Genomic DNA, 17,814 nt, shown 5'->3' on the forward strand with positions numbered 1-17,814 from the left:
TTATGCGTACACTGGGATTGCCTTGCGCTCACCTACTTCAGACCTTACAAGAACAAGGCCAAGTTCTTCTTCTTGAGCATTTCCACAAGCATTGGCATCTGAAGCGCCCAGGGCAGCAACAGTTACTTCTGGAGCCTCGCACTCGCATAGATGCAAGGGCTACTATATCAAATCTGCCACAGTCAAGTACAAAAGACTACCAAGCTCCTTTGAAGCCGCTGCGACTACAGGAAAGGTAAGGGCAAAGGCCCCGCCAAAATGCAGCAAATGCCATGAAGTCGGTCACCAAATGAATTCGAAGGCATGTCCCTTGCGGCATCAAGAGCTCTTGGAAAAGGTAGCAGCAGAGGCAAAGGCACTGGCAGAAACAGAAGCATCGGCAATGACAGCGGCACCGGCAGTCCTCGCCTCTCAGCCGGAGACTATGACTGGGACCTTGCAAGACTCGCCCGGTGGCGCCTCTCAGCGGCCGGAATCTCCTGTTCATGAGCAACCCCCTTCGCTTGGCCGGCCATCGCCATCACCACCGAGGTACGATTCTCCACAGGAAATATATGAAAGATATGTTGCCGCAAGAAGCGCGTGGTACGCAGTGCAGCCAGCTGGCAGCATCAAGACGAACCAACAATATCGCAGGGCGATGGGGCTCCCCACTCAGGTATGACAAACAGAGCTACGAGTGGTGCCTGGACTACAAACAGATGTCCAAGCGCTGTATCACGTCAACAGGATCAAGAGAATGGACGAAAGAGGAGATGATGGCGTATTTGGATTGGAGTAAGGCGGAGGATGAGCGGATTGAAGCCCAGGTCGCCGAGGAGATGGGAGACAATCCTTTGGCCAATAGAAGAAGAGGCGTCAAAGAAATTTGGGAGAGAATAGAAGCAGACAGTAGGGAACAAGAAGCTTTGCACTTAGCTAGTGGGCGCACAGAAGATTGTATCATTGTTGGAAGTCATGGGTGTTAGACGGTCACTCGGTAGCAAAGCTATTGAACATTCTCCGGCTGTCATAGCTGTGTATAATTTGGTTAGCCCTTCCCGTCCCTATTTCAATAATCACAGTCAATTTCTAATTCAACGGGAAATGCTTAGTCAGGGGGCTGTGCCCCTAGCCTGCTGACAGGGGGGGTCTGTGCCCCGAGCACACAGGTCCTGTGCGCCTAGACGACGCCATGCTCTGACCGCCGTCTGCGGTAATCCTCTTTCTGATGCGTACTTTCATTGTGCTGCTTCCAAGCTGAATCAGCAATGATTTAGAGTTCGATACTCTAGGGGCACGAAGGTCGACTAGTGCACTTGGACAGAACAGGAGTGCTTCGCCAGTTTCCAGACCAACGATATGAGAGAATAGATCTTCATCTTTGATGTTCAGGTGTGGGAAAGAACCTAGGCTGTCATTTTCTTTCTCGGCGTTTGTGTTGTTTACCATTTCTTGATCACGGATTTTCATATTAGCCTCAGAAACTAAGTAAACACCAGCCAAATGTCGCTTTAAAGTGGCGAACCAGGCAGCGCTGCCCACAATTCAAGTTCAAGTAACTTTAAGGCCAAATGCAGCAATATGATTGGAGAACTTGATCAAGTTCAATTCAATTATCTCAAGTTATCCAATTAAAAATCCGGATTCTTGCATTAAAGTTACTTGAACTTGAATTGTGGGCAGCGCTGGAACCAGGTCGGTGATGTGAAGCGATGGACAATGACAGTGGAGCATAAATCGAGGAGCCTGGGCGATACAGTGGGCTCCTGAGTAGAAATAATAACTCTGGTGCCTAAATGGCGCTTTAGACGGATGACCGAAAGCAGGGACTCTGTCAGTGTCTGGCTCTCGGAACTGTCATTCATGTATTTGTGGGCTTCATCCAAAGCAACGACGCGTCCGATAGTATGTTCTCGTTCCAGAAATAAACTGAGACAAATGTTAACGAGCGAACAAGCCGTCTCAACCGTGACACGAGGACATGAGAGATCGACAATCGTGAGTTCTCCAGCCTATGATTTAGGTAAGTGTTAGTGAAATACCAATTCACGATATAAAAGTGACTCACAAGCAAGTCCCATTTTATACCTTGAGTAGAGGTGCTCCCCTTTTCCTTCGATCTAGAAGCAGAACCATTCGCGCAAGTTTGTTCTGCGACCATGAAGCTTTCCAATGTCTCCAGACGTTGTTGCAATGGCAGTAGCTGCCCTTCTGTCAAGGGTTCTGTGCTAATAGCCGTCTTAAAAGCTTTGTAGTTGAAGGCCGAGTTGGTTTGCTGCTGTGCAATACGCATATCACGTAGGATGCGACTGACAACGTGAAGATACAGTGGCATTCCTCCGCCCTTAATCGAGCTGATAGCCATCAAATCCAGCATTCTTCGTGTGTTCAGGTCCGATTGGCTAATCCGCAACTCCTTTACTATCACTTTGGGGAGATGCCGATAGATACGCTTCATGGGTCAGCCACAAGACTTTTGCTAGTACGAAGTAAGGTAGTCACCTTTATATGAAGAATATTGGAAGGGGCATATAGTACTCTGACCTTCACGTTCTGATTACTGGCTATGTGTCAGATATTAAGGTGAATCGTGTGTATTGCTTGATCCTCTCGCAATCGAAGGACTACTGAGACCTTATATCTTCGGCTGGTTCCTTCTAGGACTTAAGTCCTAGAAAGTCCTAGATGAAAGTCCTAGATGAAAGTCCTAGATGAAAGTCCTAGATGGAAGTCCTACGATCTAAGTTTAGGACTTCAAACTTTAATCCTAAACCTTAATCCTAAAGCTGAGGGTGAACCCTCCAACATTCAACAAATTCCAGTTCTAAGTTGTGCCAGCACGCTGGCCAAGACACAAGACAATACAGATAAATGACCAGCAATCGGGTTCAACACTTAGTTGTCCCCGCCCCACGGGCCTCGAGCCAACGGGTAATTATTAGATCTTTTTCATGGGGTCGGTCTCTACGGGGGGGTTGGTCTTCCCCTTGTTGGAAAAACCTGAGGATCCCCCTTCCATTCAGGGCTTAGACTGTTATTAGTCAGAAAGTCCTAGATTTAGAGTTCAAAGTCGTAGATGGAATCATCTGGAGATATAAACTCGATAATGAACAATCAAGCTCAATAAAATATATTTTCACCCAGCACTACTGCGCAATATAACAACACCCCTGAGTCAACTTAAGTTAGTATGGAGTCCGAGCGCTGTTTTCACATTGAAGCAGACCTGAAACTAACAGCCCGCGAGCAAATTACCCCAATGGGATTAGATGTCCGTGCAATGGGCTAAGATCACCTAAGGTTTTATTAACATATCCATAAATACGAGAAAACCCCTGTTGTAGGCTTGGTTATTACCTCTGCCGTAGAAACATCCCAATATAATAGGGTAAAGGTAATAACAGCCGAAATAATAATCGACCGAACTTAATACTAAGTACGACACTAGAAAAGTATATGTCTATATAGAAGCAAAGTCTGGAATGGTTAATCTATTGCTATGGATTATATATAAATGTAAGAAAATCCATATGGAAGAACTGTGTATCTTTAACCCTTGATTTCCTTCTGTACTATTACATCCCGGAATGCGTTCCTTCTTCTCGGTGTGCGCGTCGTTGGCGCTTGTGCATTATGCTGCCACTCTCGACCTTACCAACTCTGTCCTGTCCCCTTTTTACGATAGCATTAGCTCTCTTCTGGAAGGTGACGGGCTTTCCGAAGCCACTTTAGGAGTGATTGGTGGCGTTCTTGGCCAAGACCAAGAGTTTGACTACTTAGTATCAGGAGGCGGTACTGCAGGAAATGCCGTGGGCACACGTCTAGCTCAGGCTGGTTACAAAGTCGCTATCATCGAAGCTGGTGGTTTCTACGAAATCAGTAAGCCATTGTTAAGCACTGCCCCGGGAGGCGATATCATTGGCACTGGATTCAATACATTAGATTCTATCCCAACTGTTGATTGGGTTTTCGAGACAGAACCCCAGGCTGGTGCGAATAACAGAAAGTTCCATTATGCTCGTGGGAAATGTCTTGGTGGCTCGTCAGCCTTGAATTTCATGATCTACCATCGAGGATCAACTGGCACGTACGATCGATGGGCAGATCTTGTGGGTGACGATAGCTATAGGTACGCTACCTGCCTGGACAGTTCTGACGCAGTACTAATCTCGTTTACTACAGACTGGAGAACTTCCAAGCGTACTTCAAGAACAGCACGACGTTCACTCCTCCCAACACAAGAAAGCGACCAGCAAACGCAACCATCGGCACGAAGTACATTGCCGAGGACTTCAAGGCCATACCAGAGGGCGGCCCTGTGCAGGTCAGCTACAGCTTCTGGGTTTCAGCTTGGGCAACTTGGTTAGAGAAAGGACTGAAGGCTGTCGGCCTGAAGAGCATTGCCGGCTTCAATAGCGGCGAATTGCTCGGCTATCATTATACGCAGACTACAATCAACCCAAAGACAGCGACGAGAAGTTCATCCAACGAATATATATACAAGGCAAAGTCCGAGGGCCTGGATAACCTCAAGGTTTTTACCAGAACACAAGCTACCAAGGTGCTCTTTGACGATGATAAGAAGGCCATCGGACTTGAAGTCAGCTTCATGGATGTCAAATACACTCTCAAGGCCAAGAAAGAAGTTGTTCTTAGTGCTGGTGCTTTCCAGTCGCCACAGCTCTTGATGGTTTCCGGCATTGGCCCCAAAGAGACTCTCAATAAATTCGACATCAAACCTGTGTCCATCCTCGAGGGCGTCGGTCAAAACATGTGGGATCACATCTTTTTCGGACCTTCATATCAAGTCAGCTTCGAAACCCTGAATGCGGTACTGCGATCTCCTCTTTCTCTTGTCAAAGCAGTCACCCAATATGCTCTCACTAAGAGCGGCCCGTTAACCTCCAACATCATCGAATTCATTGGCTGGGAGAAACTGCCCAAGAAATACCGTACCAAGTTCTCGCCTGAAACGGAAAAGGCTCTTGCTCAGTTTCCTGATGATTGGCCTGAAGTTGAGTATCTGGGGGCGAATGGATTTCTTGGAAATTTCGAATGGCCCATTATCCAGCAGCCTTTAGACGGAAAGCAATATGCAACCATGCTCGGTGCAATGGTAGCTCCTGTCTCCCGAGGAAATGTCACCATCTCATCAACATCAGGCTTAGATAAGCCTGTCATCAACCCTAACTGGTTAACAGCTAAAGCCGATCAAGAAGCCGCAATCGCGTGGTTTAGAAGAATGAGAGACGTCTGGGAAACAAAGGAGTTGAAGTCAATTGCGATTGGTTCCGAATACTGGCCTGGAAAGGAGGTACAGACAGACGAAGAGGTCCTAGACATGGTTCGAGATTCTCTCATGACTGTGTGGCATGCTGCTTGTACCTGTAAAATGGGTAAAAAGGGAGACGAAACAGCTGTTGTGGATAATCTCGCCCGTGTGTTTGGTGTCGAAGGATTGAGAGTAGTTGATGCAAGTTCCATGGCATTGCTGCCTCCTGGTCATCCGCAAAGCACTATCTATGCTTTTGCGGAGAAGATTGCAGACGATATTATTAAACAGCGAAAGTAGGCTTAAATTCGGCACTGAATAAAACACTTTACTCTTCTATCGCTACATTACTAACTAATTTTCTGAGTCCGTTATGAAGTTCTTTTGTGATGTGGATACCAGTTCGTTATACGTTATGCAATATCTAAGAAACCCGACTTAATACTGAGTTCGATTTTAGCGTGTAAAAATATATAATAATCGGTGCTAAAACCTCCGTATTGGTTATGTAGTGTCACAGCCTGAGTCTGAGCCCGAATCTGAACCTGATCCTCGGGGCGCTATAGCTATATATACCTATGAGAATGCAGTGTAAGGTCAGGGACCATACATCCTAGTCTTTTGCCGTATAGGTGACTGTTGCATAGCCCCCCAAAATCACCGCTAATGTGCTAAATTGGGTTAGCGGTATAGTCACTTGGCCCCGCAGTACATTGCACTCTGTACCTCAGCTTAAATTTCTTACATTCTGGGCGCCGCATGGAAGATGCTGTCATAGCAGCGAGTTCGCACCGAACCAACAGACTGCGCGTCAGTTCCACCAAAGCAAGATGCGGTCTCGTGGTACTGCACATGTGGTACCGCATGCATGTATGGACAGCCAAGAGTAAATGACCGCTTGATTTTCTAATGTAAAGGAGCGATGAGAGATGACCTTTCATACCCATGCTTAGTCTGCTAATCGTCTAAACAGTAATTTGCTCGTGGTTTAGAGTTCATTCCAACCGTGAAGCCATCCATTCACGATGGTCGTGATCCTTGTCCTTGAGATGCGGTAGTCGGATTCGAAACCGACACCGCCGAGTTTTCATGTTCCCGAATGAGGTCGAGATCCGGAAAAGGATGTTTCGGCGGAAAAAGGGGCAATTCCTTGTGCCGGGACCAAACTATCAGTGGTGCATTGACGGTCACGACAAGCTGAAGGCATACGGATTCGAGATATACGCCGCAATCGACGCCTACTCACGCAATATCATCTGGTTCTATGCTGGCCACTCCGCTACAACGGCTTTGAGTGTCCTGAAACAGTACTTAACCGCGTGTGACGCCTATGGCTTCCGGTCATGGTATCTGCAGGCAGACAAAGGCAGCGAAACCCCGCTTATCGCAGCAGCCCATTGGAACTTTGCTTTGGCCGCAGATGGGCGGGTAGAGTGGAATGGGCAAGTCTTCCAGAAGGGAAGCGCCTGAAGGATTCCTACAAGGCGGCGTCGAGCACGAAGAATGTCAAGAATCAGGGCTCCTAATAGTCCAGACCGTTTGGACTATTAGTCCAGACTACAGATCAAGGCAGGGAATACGGACGCCCGGTGTGGATGCTAAGTACGCTAGGTTGTTGGCATGGCGTTACAAAACCATGGTTGTTGCTGTGCCAACCGTTTGTTTTTGGATATTCCTGATCAATTTACTGGTGCGATCCAGATCAATAAGGCTCGTTTCAAGGGATGCACCATCCTAGTCATTGATCCATGAACGCCAGTCGTGGATTGATCATTGATCTTGGATTGCAGTCTGGACTATTAGGAGCCCTTGTCGTGACCTGGCCGGAGCTCCTCCACAATTGGAGGGATAATTCACTCTATCGATATGTGCTGGTTCATACTCGATAAGTATTAGGTACACTATGACCGAGGATGTCCCCGTATATGCCGCGGCCCTCCTTCTCGATCCTTCTAAACGCAAGAGCTATATTGAAGAATGTTGGCCCGAGGAATGGCACGAGGGCGCGTTTGCCGCAGCCCGTAGTCTCTGGAAGGAAGAATACAATCACGATGCCGAGATACATCTCTCAGAGCAGTCTTTGGCTGTGCCTGCATTATTAAAGCGAAAGAAGGATACGATGCTCTCAAAGATGCGCTTAGAGGTGCGAAATAAGACGATGGCGAGAGCACGGGGCAAGGATGATTTCGATAGCTTTGTCTCAGAGGCTCCTATCACACTTGCAGAGGATACTACGCCCCTTCAATGGCGGTGTAGTGAGGACGTTAGTACAGCGTATCCACGGCTTAGCCGCATGGCTATCGATATCTTGTCTGTACCAGCAAAATCAGCAGAGCCAGAGCGGACCTTTTCAGGGGCTAGGCGCACAGCTAGATGGGATAGGATACGATTGCTGATTGAGAGCATTGAGAAGATTGAGTGTATCGGCAAATGGCTGCGAGAGGGACATATTAGACCGTCAGCTGAGGGCGGGATACGCCTCACGTGTGATCCAGAGGCTATAGAGTGTGATATCTAATAGCGAACAGGCCAAACGGGAGCGTTTGAGAAGTTTTCGGGCTATATAACTACACCAATAGATTCCTCTCACTTCACTGCGGTAATTAGCTTGGCATTACGTGAACCCTTATATGAATATGCATGAATATGTTCTATGAATATGTGTCTTGGTAGATAAGTTGAATATAATATGAATATAAGAAAATCGGTGTGAATATTCATATAGCCATGTATGAGATGACAACAAGAACTGGTATGCAAGAGCAATTGGTTCATTAATGTATGCAATGCTGGGAACAAGACCAGATATTGCATATGTAGTCTCTTTACTGAGTCGTTATCTTAAGAATCCAACAGAAGAACACATCACAGGAGTGAAACGTGTCCTGAGATATCTCAAAGGAACTGAGGACTATGTCCTGATGTTTGAAGGACAACTGAAGAATCTCTCAGGGTACTGTGATACAGACTGGGGAGCAGACCCAGAGACAAGAAGATCAACTATGGGATACGTCTTTCATCTTGGAAGTGGTGCAATCAGCTAGTGTTCAAAACGACAAAACACCGTTGCATTACCTACCAACGTGTGAAGCCGAACTTCTGGCACAAACACATGCCGCAAAAGAAGCTATGTGGTTACGAAAAAATACTACAAGATTTAATTGTTAAATCGGAAGAACAACCAGATCTAACTGCAACAATAATTTTTGGAGACAACCAAGGAACTATTGCACTCAAAAATAACCCACAACACCATGGAAGAACGGAACACACATGGCCATCAGGGATCACTACTGCAGGGAACTCACAGAGGCTGGAGACGTCAAGTTTACATACGTACCGACACACCAGCAAATTGCTGACGGACTGGCAAAAGGACTATCTAACCTGAAGTTTGAGGAGTTTAGACAAGCCTCGGGAGTGGTGATTGACCCGGGAATGTGACTATGGAACCAGTGGGAGCAGACTGGCAAATTGACTGCTTGGACAACACAGGAGAAAGCTTTTCCCAAGATATCTTTCACCCATGAAGGTGTTTTTACTCTCATTTGGGGTTTTCAGTCCTATGTTGGAACTTACTGAGATTGAAGATAGAACATACACGAGCTAGATGACTTTGGATCGAGTGGGAGTGTTGAAGTTGAAGATTGAACATGAAGGATGGTACATGGATAGTCCGATCCGTCTGTCATATAGCTTAGACGTACGTTTCTTGTCAGTAGTTAGTCTTTTCTAATCTACACATCAATCAATCTCATCATTCACATCACAACAGGAATCCACTAGGTACTGACTTCTCGATACCTTCAGACCATTTTCCCCGATGAATCGTTAGTTCAATCCCAACCAAATTATAAACGAGGCTGGGTCTTCTGGAAACCTCACGAGAAGTTCATGAAGGAATTAGTTAACATTACAATACACGGGAAGCCCAAGTTATCTATTATGGTATGGGGAGCGATCTAGAGAGGAGGAAAATCTGATATCGTTATTATGATCCGTGACCAGACCGCCGAAAAGAAGGGATATACTTCTAAGAGTTATCAATAGGCATTATCAGAGGGTTTACTTCCTATATACGATAGATCGACGAATTTCCAGCAGGATAACGCCCGTATTCATACACCGGAGTCAACAACAAAGTGGCTACTTTCTCATGCAATTAGATAGATTGACAAGCCTACACACTCCCCTGATCTCAACCCAATTGAGCATATTTAGAATCAATTAAAGCTTAATATCTGGAACATGTTCTCTTATTTAGATCTCTTGAAAAAACAACGAGGTCGATAGGGCAAAGTTGGTGGAATGCATTAAGTTGGCGTGGGCAGCAATAACAATTGATCAGATTAACGTGCCAATTGATCCCCTGCCCCGACGACTGCTCACTACAACTCCTCACTACAACTGGAAACACGAGTAATTAACAACAGTTCGCTATTTTCCGATGCTTCTAGGACGTCACAGTGTTTTTTATTTGAGTCGGTCAAAGGGGCAATAAGATTCCCAGCAGAAATAGGCTATAAAATAGAGTGTAATAAACAACGCCAAGTTCAGCAGGACAAGGCACCTGAGCAAGGTCCTTGTGCTGGTGCAGGCTCAAAGCAAAACCCCCATGCTTGGCCACGGAAAAAAATTACCGGATCTACGCCACGAACTGACAATTCTAGGCTGTTGGAAAGAATCTTTAATAGCGGCAAAATTTTACCATTTAAACTTACAGGCGATCACCCACACCGGCCTGATCAATGCTTTAATATTATGGCGGAGACACCATGGCGCTAAAGCTACAGGGATATTCAGGCGGGACCATCCGCTATTCAAGCCAGAATTTAGTGGACGGTGTTCTGTAAACCAGCACGGGTCAGCTGTTGTGGCTTTCCTAAGCATCGCGAGAAGGCATGGCAGTTGACAATCCCAAGATGGACGTACAGCCGATGCGTTCGCATTGTCACTCCATTTCTATATGCTACGAACTCATCGGAATTGAATATTCATTGTTCAAGAATTGACAGTACGTCGTGGTTGCATAAATAGATACATAGAAAGCCTTCCCAGTAAAAGTGAAGAGTAATAAGGAATCACTTGCAATCATCAAACTCCACTAAATCCGTGACATCCTTTAGCCATGTCCATTCTACCATTTCTATCGACCGGCAGGGATTCCATTTCCAGCTTTGAGGGTATCATTCGAGTCAAGTGAGCATTGTCGGTCTCTGACAAACTTGGGCCACGTGTTGGTTAGCACAAGGTACTTGATGTGGCCCTCCGAGTCGTCAAAGATGGTCGCGTCAAAGCCTTCGGGGATGTCGCCCCAGAAGAGAGCCTTGTCGCTCTAGCTTCCAGAGTCGTTGGCGGATTCTGTAGACATTATAACAGTCTCGGAACCGTTTAATGAAGCGCCAGAAGACTTGGCTTTGTTCGCTGTTGTGGTCATCTGGAATGTCTCAAATGGCAGAGCTGGGTCGACGGTGCCCTTGTCGCCGAAAAGGGTACGAGCAGAGTTCTCAAACACTGTCTCGAGCTTGCACTGCTGTTGGAAGGAGATGTTGATCTGGAACTCGGCGTCGCGCGGGCTGATGAAGTTGGTGTAAATGCGTAGAGCACTGTTGAAGCGTTCACGGACGAGTTCTTGGACAGCAGGCCCTTTGATGTTCTCGGGGTCGCGGACCGAGGGCGGTAGTGAAGACTTCCACTCGGTGACAGCTCTCAAGAAGGCAATGTTCTCGCCAGAAAAGTCGCGAAGGGCAGAGAATTGCTGAAGAGGTTCGGGGTTTCGCTCAAGGACATACTCGAGAGCCTCCATGGTGAGAATACTCTCACCTGAAGTACTGCTCTTGCCTGAGCCGCCCTTGGACCAAGAGGTGAGAGCTGAAGCAGCGACGGTCGTGGATCCTGTGGCAACAGATTGGGCACCATGAGTGACAGCCTTTTGTTAAGCTGCCACTGGGCAATGGAGTCAAGAGTCTCTTGTCGTAGGGTTTGGTGCTGGAGGACTTCCCAGCAGGGCCAGAAGATTGTGAAGATCTCAATGGCCATGATGGAGGTGGCAAGCCTACACGAAGTAGATGTCAGTTTGAGTTGTCCTTATGGAGGAGATGTTAAACGGGGCTGGGGTAGGTGGCTTGGACTTACCATTGGGGAGGAATCCAGTAGGCGTTAATAGGTTCCATAGCTGGGACATACAAGCTGACGAGCCACATAGGAGTGGCATGAAGGCTATGTCTTGGTTAGAGTGGAGTTTAGATTAATTACTTTTGTCAAGGGTGACTCACTTGGCAATACAACAAGCAATGGTCTGAGTCCTCCATCCCTGTGTGTCATTGATCCCACGAGACTGCCAGAGGATGTAAGGAGCGACGATCCATGCCCAGACAAATTGCCAGAATACAGAAGGCCACCTAGTAGTAGAGGTTCAGTATATTGGAGGCCATTTAATGAAGGAGAGTATGCTTACCATTCCCAACCTTTGCCCATCTGAGACTTTTCGTACTCCTTAGAACCCGGATGGACTTCAGTACCTGCAACACCCCAGCTGGGATGGAACTTCTTGGAGATGCACCACATGATGATTGTGAGGATGAACTGTCCATGTTAATTTGGTACACAAGGTGTCGCGAATAGAGGTGAATGCATACCTGTACAATCATGCCCAACCCAATTGTCACGAGAATCTTCTTGGTGTAACCCAGGGCCTGAAATTTTCCAAGCCAAGAGTCCCGTCTCGCACGAGGCCTGCTATAGGTATTCTCATCCGAAGCGAATAGCTCCTTCTGGTGCTTGGCGACGTGCAAAAAGCGGCTATTCGAGGCGTGAAACAAGGCGATACCGATAGGGAAATAAATACTCATGATCCAGTACTCGCCCCCGGGAGTGAATAGTGGGAAGTAGACATAACCAGTCTGAACGGCGCCCCAGTAGATGTGGAGCATTATTATGGCGACAAAGGTAAGTGGAAGGTCGCGAATTCGAAGCATGGGCATGTCGCGATGGCGCCAAAGGAAGGCCATGCCGCTGACAACGATGAAGGTCCAGATGAAGGTCCAGACAATCCAGAAGATGCCCAGCCCATCGAGGTTGGGCTCTGGCATAGAGGAGTAAGCCATTGTTGAAGCGACGATAAAAAAGAAACAGCGGTAGGGATCGATGTGTGTTCGACACTAGAGAGAAAGGGAAGTATAATATAGTCAAGTATAGTTTTTTATCTTGTAAGGAACATGGTTGGAAGAAATGCACGATGCCGGGCAGCGCACACAATATTCAAGGTCGGGGTTCGGCACTTAGGTAAGCTTGGGGAGGGGAGACTGATCACTAGGTAGTGCTAGCGGCAGTCTTTTACGGATCAGTCGATCTTCCTCTCTCTGCCTGTCCGATCATTGTTGATCTTGGCCCTACTAAGATAGGGCTACTCTCTGATCCTGGACGTAAGGAACCTTGCAAGTCCCCATTGGTCGACTCATAGTTCGGAATTAATTGTTCACCAGACGGTGCACAGATGAGGAACGTGCTCTTTACTGTACACTAACAGGAGGTAGTCCTTGGTTCATCAGAATTGAACTGAACGTGAATGGATTAACAGGTAGTCAGGTAATTGAAATGGACCCTGGCGAACAGATGGGTTCCTTTGTTTGTAAATTGCAGATCGACGGTTCTCGTCATTTGATCTGTCATTATGCATGTCTTGTCATCGGCCACATTTTGTGTCTCTCTACCCTTCTGTGACTGTAGCCATGACGAAGAATGATTGGGGGCTCTATCTAGTCTTTTGATGGGCAGCCACCGAGGCTAGTAAACTTTCTTTTAAATCGGTCGTAAAGTAAGAGACAAAAAGGCTTGTGTTTGTGTGCGTTATGCTCCCTCAGCCGGAAAGATCTTGTCTTGAGCTGTCACAAACAAACGTCTCCCAGGTCAAGCAAGATTAGGTCAGTATTTGACGTGGTGTGGTTGATGGCTGGTGATAATTGACAGTAGAAGACACCGCTCTCTGTTATCAATCTTCCTTACTTCAGAAGATGACTCTCCGTCTCCCTTGCACGATCCAGAGTGACAGAGACTGAAGAGAGGCAACGTGAGTGAGGCCTACTACGATGCATGTTTTACTGGACTAGGCGCTGTATCCACTGTGATTAAATACAGTAGCTTGGGACTGGGCTAGTCACCGTTGGTTCCTGGCCTGCAGGCGTCGGGTTCACCTGGATAAGGTTATGAGCTGATGTTTGGTTATGGGCAGAGACTGTAACATGACTTAATCTGTTTAACTTTCTGATCGATGTAATTGTCCAGAAAAAAGCAATAACAACTGCGAAATCTATCGGGGGTTACATTTTATCATCCCCGTATGCATCTCCTCGGAAACGCGATAGACGAACAGCTGAAGTGGATCAAGGGGTTACATTGGACAGTTATAGTGGAAGGCCCAGTATATATGAGCCACTGTAACTTCCAGCCAGCCTCTGTCACTATCACTATGTTCCATGATCCGCTCTAACATGTCTCAAATCTGTTACTGTCATTATTAGAACAGGTGTTCATCTCCTTTCTTTTTTTTCTTCCTTTTCCCCCTCACTCAAGATACCCACTTCATGTCTGACAGTAGCTGCCAACGTGGTCCGCACCTAGAGTCTTGTCTAGCAAAGAAAGACCCCAGTCTGGCTGGATTGTGGCAGATTTTATTACGATCACCCACTCTCGATAGCCTACCAACACGCCAGTGCAGATTAAAAGACCCAGTCTAAAACAACTACGCGCTAAAGGAGAAGATGATCAACACAAGTCTTGTCGTCATAGCCCTATTTGAAGCAGTCATCTGTTGTACCGGCGTCAAACCCTCCATCATCGTGTCCGTCCGTCTTCTCATTTGCTGCCCAATGCTCTTTTGACATAACGGCTATTCTATGCTACAGTAGAGTCAGAGCGCACAGTCATTAGTCAGGTCCTCACTGTTTGACTCAAACATGGTGATACGTGGAAACGTATTCATGGCAGCACAAAACTCGTTTTGTTGTGCTATCCCAATGCTTGAATGCATTGTGCCTCTCTACACTACAATGCCCCTTCTCCCCTCTGCCCCTGCAGCCGAATTTTTGCCTACGGCGGTGCACCTGGTGCTTTGGTAGCACCTTGTGGGCTCTCCAGGAGATTACCGTGGAGAGAGATCGGCATTGCAACATCAAATAACTCACGGGTTTTTTTCCGCTCCATGCGTCTCGAAAACAGAGGGGGGAACACGTACGCCATTGGAGGAAATATCTATTTGTGCCTGAAGCTGGAACTGAAGCAACAGGTACTGCAAACTTTCAGGGTCACATAATGTTGGTCGTGCTTAGACATGCCACCAGTGGGCAAACGACGTACAAACAAGCCAGGGATACAAGTCGATCAGGATTCAGCGTTGCAAATCCTCTGAAATTCATGCAAATTCGCATCCAATAACTCGTCAACCCCACTGGTTGACATGATGTATGTATCTATGTATGTCACTTCCGACACAATCTTGCTGAGTCGGCGATACAACCCTCATCCTTGTGCTGTCACAGCCCAAGACTGGACAGCTTACCCTATAGTCGTATAGGGTGGATCCGTAGCACGTGGCGATACGTTATCGCCAGAGATATAGCTCCCCGCCTGACAGAACCTTCACGTAGCTCCTCGAGCTACGTCTTGTCAATAGAGCCTGACCTGCCTGCAGTGCCTATCTCAATAGAACCGATTCCGCCAGAAGCGTTCCCCGTTCACCTCCTGTATTCCCGAGACCAGCCCGTGACATGTGCCAGCTGTTATGGGGGAGGGTAACAAGAGGAAAGGATCAGCAGTGCTGTTGAATGTTGGAGGGTTCACCCTCAGCTTTAGGATTAAGGTTTAGGATTAAAGTTTGAAATCCTAAACTTAGATCATAGGACTTTCATCTAGGACTTTCATCTAGGACTTTCATCTAGGACTTTCATCTAGGACTTTCATCTAGGACTTTCATCTAGGACTTTCATCTAGGACTTTCATCTAGGACTTTCTAGGACTCAAGTCCTAGAAGGAACCAGCCGAAGATATAAGGTCTCAATAGTCCTTCGATTTCGAGAGGATGAAGGAATACACACGATTCACCTTAATATCTGACAAGTGCAGAGCCGAAATATGTCGGAGACACTACAAAGCCAATGCCGGTACTGGCAGTTTTGTTTTTTGTTACTACTTACGGAATCAGTTTCTCGGGAAGAACAATTCCGTGTAATATACAGCGATAGTATCGTATATTTCACAATCAACATTTTCTGGTGTGATAAACCAGGCTTCAGCCGCTGAAGATGGGACGCTGGACACTTGGAGAAGTTGGCCTTCAAGCAGGCCTGTCGCAGGGACAAGCGAGGCTGGGAGATGGTGTGAATTTAGGACAATAAGGAGTCATTCGGGCCAATCTGTGGCTGGCTAAAAGGCAACTTCGCATAAATGCGCTGTCTAGCATAGTTCGATGAGCTGAATAGATGTAATAACAGGCATTAAGCCCCGGGCCAGTTGGAAATCACCAAGAGCTTAAAGGACCCCCTGCCTGACTTGCTATGGACCCAACCATCCGTTATCAATCAGCAGCTCACTCAAAGCTTTATAAGCCTTTCACGCCATTTTAACATCACAAGGCGCTGCTGACCATCTAGGTCATGCAAGCGGTCGAGTGTTTTATAAGTAGAGCGTCGACCCTTGGATGACCGGCTGGCTTCAGTGTCACACAGCAATATGAGAACTCTAGTGCGCACACGATTGTCTGGTTGAATGACTTCTTATTCCCCTCCCCTCATCCTTATATTGACCAGGCCTGTTGCCAGTTATCGCAGGGGGTTAGGTGTTATGAAGGCACTGCTAGTAAATAAATACAATACAGGCGATTCGCACAAACACGACGATTAGTGCCTGGGACCGGTAGAAGATACCCTAACTTCAGGACTTACGCGGCAGTAGTGAAAATATACGGCTGACTATACGACAATACTTGTCCCAACGGGTTTTAAAGGAGAAATACCCACACCCACGCCGCCCTGACCTGGTTCGATATCGTCCCCTCGTTGAGATTCGGCGTTTAATATTAATTCTCGCGTTCCTTTGTCTTCCTTACACGTCATTAACCATATGGTGAGGGTTTTTATAAAGATGATGAGACACTGCCAAGATGCTGGCAGGTAGGTTTTCTTTCCCGTCGCTTCCAGTACCAGTAATAGGAGAGAAAAGAAGAGGCTTAAGAAGCCGATCATAGGCCAGATGTAGGCCACCCGCATATAGAGTCTCACGACTGTAGCAGTAGGGCTCCGTTCGCCGTCCTGTTGCAGATACTGAGCGAGGAAGAACTGTACAGTGACGAAAAGAAGTTAAGGTGCGAGCAGGTTGCAACCGAGAACACAATCTGGACCTCACGGCTGGCCAAAACCCAAGTGCCAACGGCCAATATGGCGATTTGACAAAAGAGTAGAACCCAAAAGACGATAATACCCAAGGATGTGATGACCCGCCATCGGAAGAGGACAATATAAAAATTGTTATTAAGCTTGTTTCGAAGCGGGTAGATCAGATAGATTATCTGTCGGTATATAAGCGGATGAACAGCAACAGCAAAGGGGGGTAGTATATACCTCATAACTCAATGCGGACAATAGCGCTGCGATCCTTCCGAAGCAAGTGACCGCGTATATATCGTTTCTGAGCCCTGTAGCGAGGCCACCTATAATTCCAAATATGTAGATGCACGAATTCGAAGCCCAATACACATTTCTATGAGCAGACCTCTGGACTCTAAGAGGCCGGCTAGCATGAGAGAGACAGAAGAATAGGAGTGAAAGCAAGAGCGAAAAGATCGTATTCGTCACTGTGGAGGTCTCGCTCATCACTTTGACTCAAGAGTTCCACCCACAGGCGCACAAACACTCGATGAATCATGTATGCCAAGGTAGGTTAAAGTTTGACCTGGGAAAAAGTCTGATGCCACACGAGTTAAGTGTTGTTCTAGCGCCGATAAAGTCTTTCTCGGCTCAGGGGCTTTTCTCCACCTGTCTCTTTGTCTTGGAAAGCTGAAGCTACTCGCTGGTTAATAATAAGCCGTTGGTTGTTGGCTCCGATGGTTATTATAGTATCTAAAAATAACAAATAGCAAACGGAAATAACTGCTTAGGGTGGTCTATCTAGACCCAGTCAAGTTCTTGCTTGGGTCAGGCCAAGGCGCTATTTGTGCTGATGAAATGTTTACATTAATTCAGTCTTGAGTTTTGCTTGAGATCCACTATGAGGGGAAGGGATGTCTCCACAAGCTTCACTTTTTTTTCTTTCCTTTTCCCCGCTGTAGCTAGGTAATACTCTTTTTGTTCCTTGAGACACGACTAGTGAAGATCTGATCTGCAGACTGTGGGTACATGCGCATACTGATAGACCGACTCCGAGGATCTGGACATCTATTTACGAATGATTGTCGATTGAATTATCACATTCCAGGCGTAGACGGTTTGATAATAAGAATCCGTGTCACTCGCAGACAGTTTCTGTTTCAGGATATATGCTTCACTGTGATTGGTCAATGAAAGTTATTC

The 17,814-nt window shown here is 46.8% G+C and overlaps 5 protein-coding genes across 5 annotated transcripts; 3 read left to right on the plus strand and 2 right to left on the minus strand.

Annotated features, from left to right (window-relative positions):
- Window positions 1-1,640: 1,640 nt before the first annotated feature.
- Window positions 1,641-2,359, minus strand: FPOAC1_014083 (uncharacterized protein; the record flags this gene model as incomplete). The annotated part of the gene is made up of 2 exons (XM_044858407.1): window positions 1,641-1,994; window positions 2,051-2,359. 2 exons carry the CDS (start codon window positions 2,357-2,359, stop codon window positions 1,641-1,643), a joined length of 663 nt encoding a protein of 220 aa, XP_044700617.1.
- Window positions 2,360-3,569: 1,210 nt separating this feature from the next.
- Window positions 3,570-5,554, plus strand: FPOAC1_014084 (uncharacterized protein; the record flags this gene model as incomplete). The annotated part of the gene is made up of 2 exons (XM_044858408.1): window positions 3,570-4,111; window positions 4,165-5,554. The coding sequence occupies 2 exons, from the start codon at window positions 3,570-3,572 to the stop codon at window positions 5,552-5,554; spliced, it is 1,932 nt and encodes a 643-aa protein (XP_044700618.1).
- Window positions 5,555-6,343: 789 nt separating this feature from the next.
- On the plus strand, window positions 6,344-6,724 carry FPOAC1_014085 (uncharacterized protein; the record flags this gene model as incomplete). The annotated part of the gene is made up of 1 exon (XM_044858409.1): window positions 6,344-6,724. The coding sequence occupies one exon, from the start codon at window positions 6,344-6,346 to the stop codon at window positions 6,722-6,724; it is 381 nt and encodes a 126-aa protein (XP_044700619.1).
- A 433-nt stretch (window positions 6,725-7,157) lies between these two features.
- Window positions 7,158-7,772, plus strand: FPOAC1_014086 (uncharacterized protein; the record flags this gene model as incomplete). The annotated part of the gene is made up of 1 exon (XM_044858410.1): window positions 7,158-7,772. One exon carries the CDS (start codon window positions 7,158-7,160, stop codon window positions 7,770-7,772), a length of 615 nt encoding a protein of 204 aa, XP_044700620.1.
- A 2,817-nt stretch (window positions 7,773-10,589) lies between these two features.
- FPOAC1_014087 (uncharacterized protein) lies at window positions 10,590-12,360 on the minus strand (the record flags this gene model as incomplete). Its single annotated transcript, XM_044858411.1, has 6 exons — window positions 10,590-11,105; window positions 11,171-11,309; window positions 11,390-11,473; window positions 11,530-11,655; window positions 11,712-11,839; window positions 11,893-12,360. 6 exons carry the CDS (start codon window positions 12,358-12,360, stop codon window positions 10,590-10,592), a joined length of 1,461 nt encoding a protein of 486 aa, XP_044700621.1.
- Between the last annotated feature and the right edge of the window lie 5,454 nt (window positions 12,361-17,814).

The sequence above is a fragment of the Fusarium poae genome, assembly GCF_019609905.1.
Source record: "Fusarium poae strain DAOMC 252244 chromosome Unknown contig_7, whole genome shotgun sequence".
Taxonomy (NCBI): Eukaryota; Fungi; Ascomycota; class Sordariomycetes; order Hypocreales; family Nectriaceae; genus Fusarium; species Fusarium poae.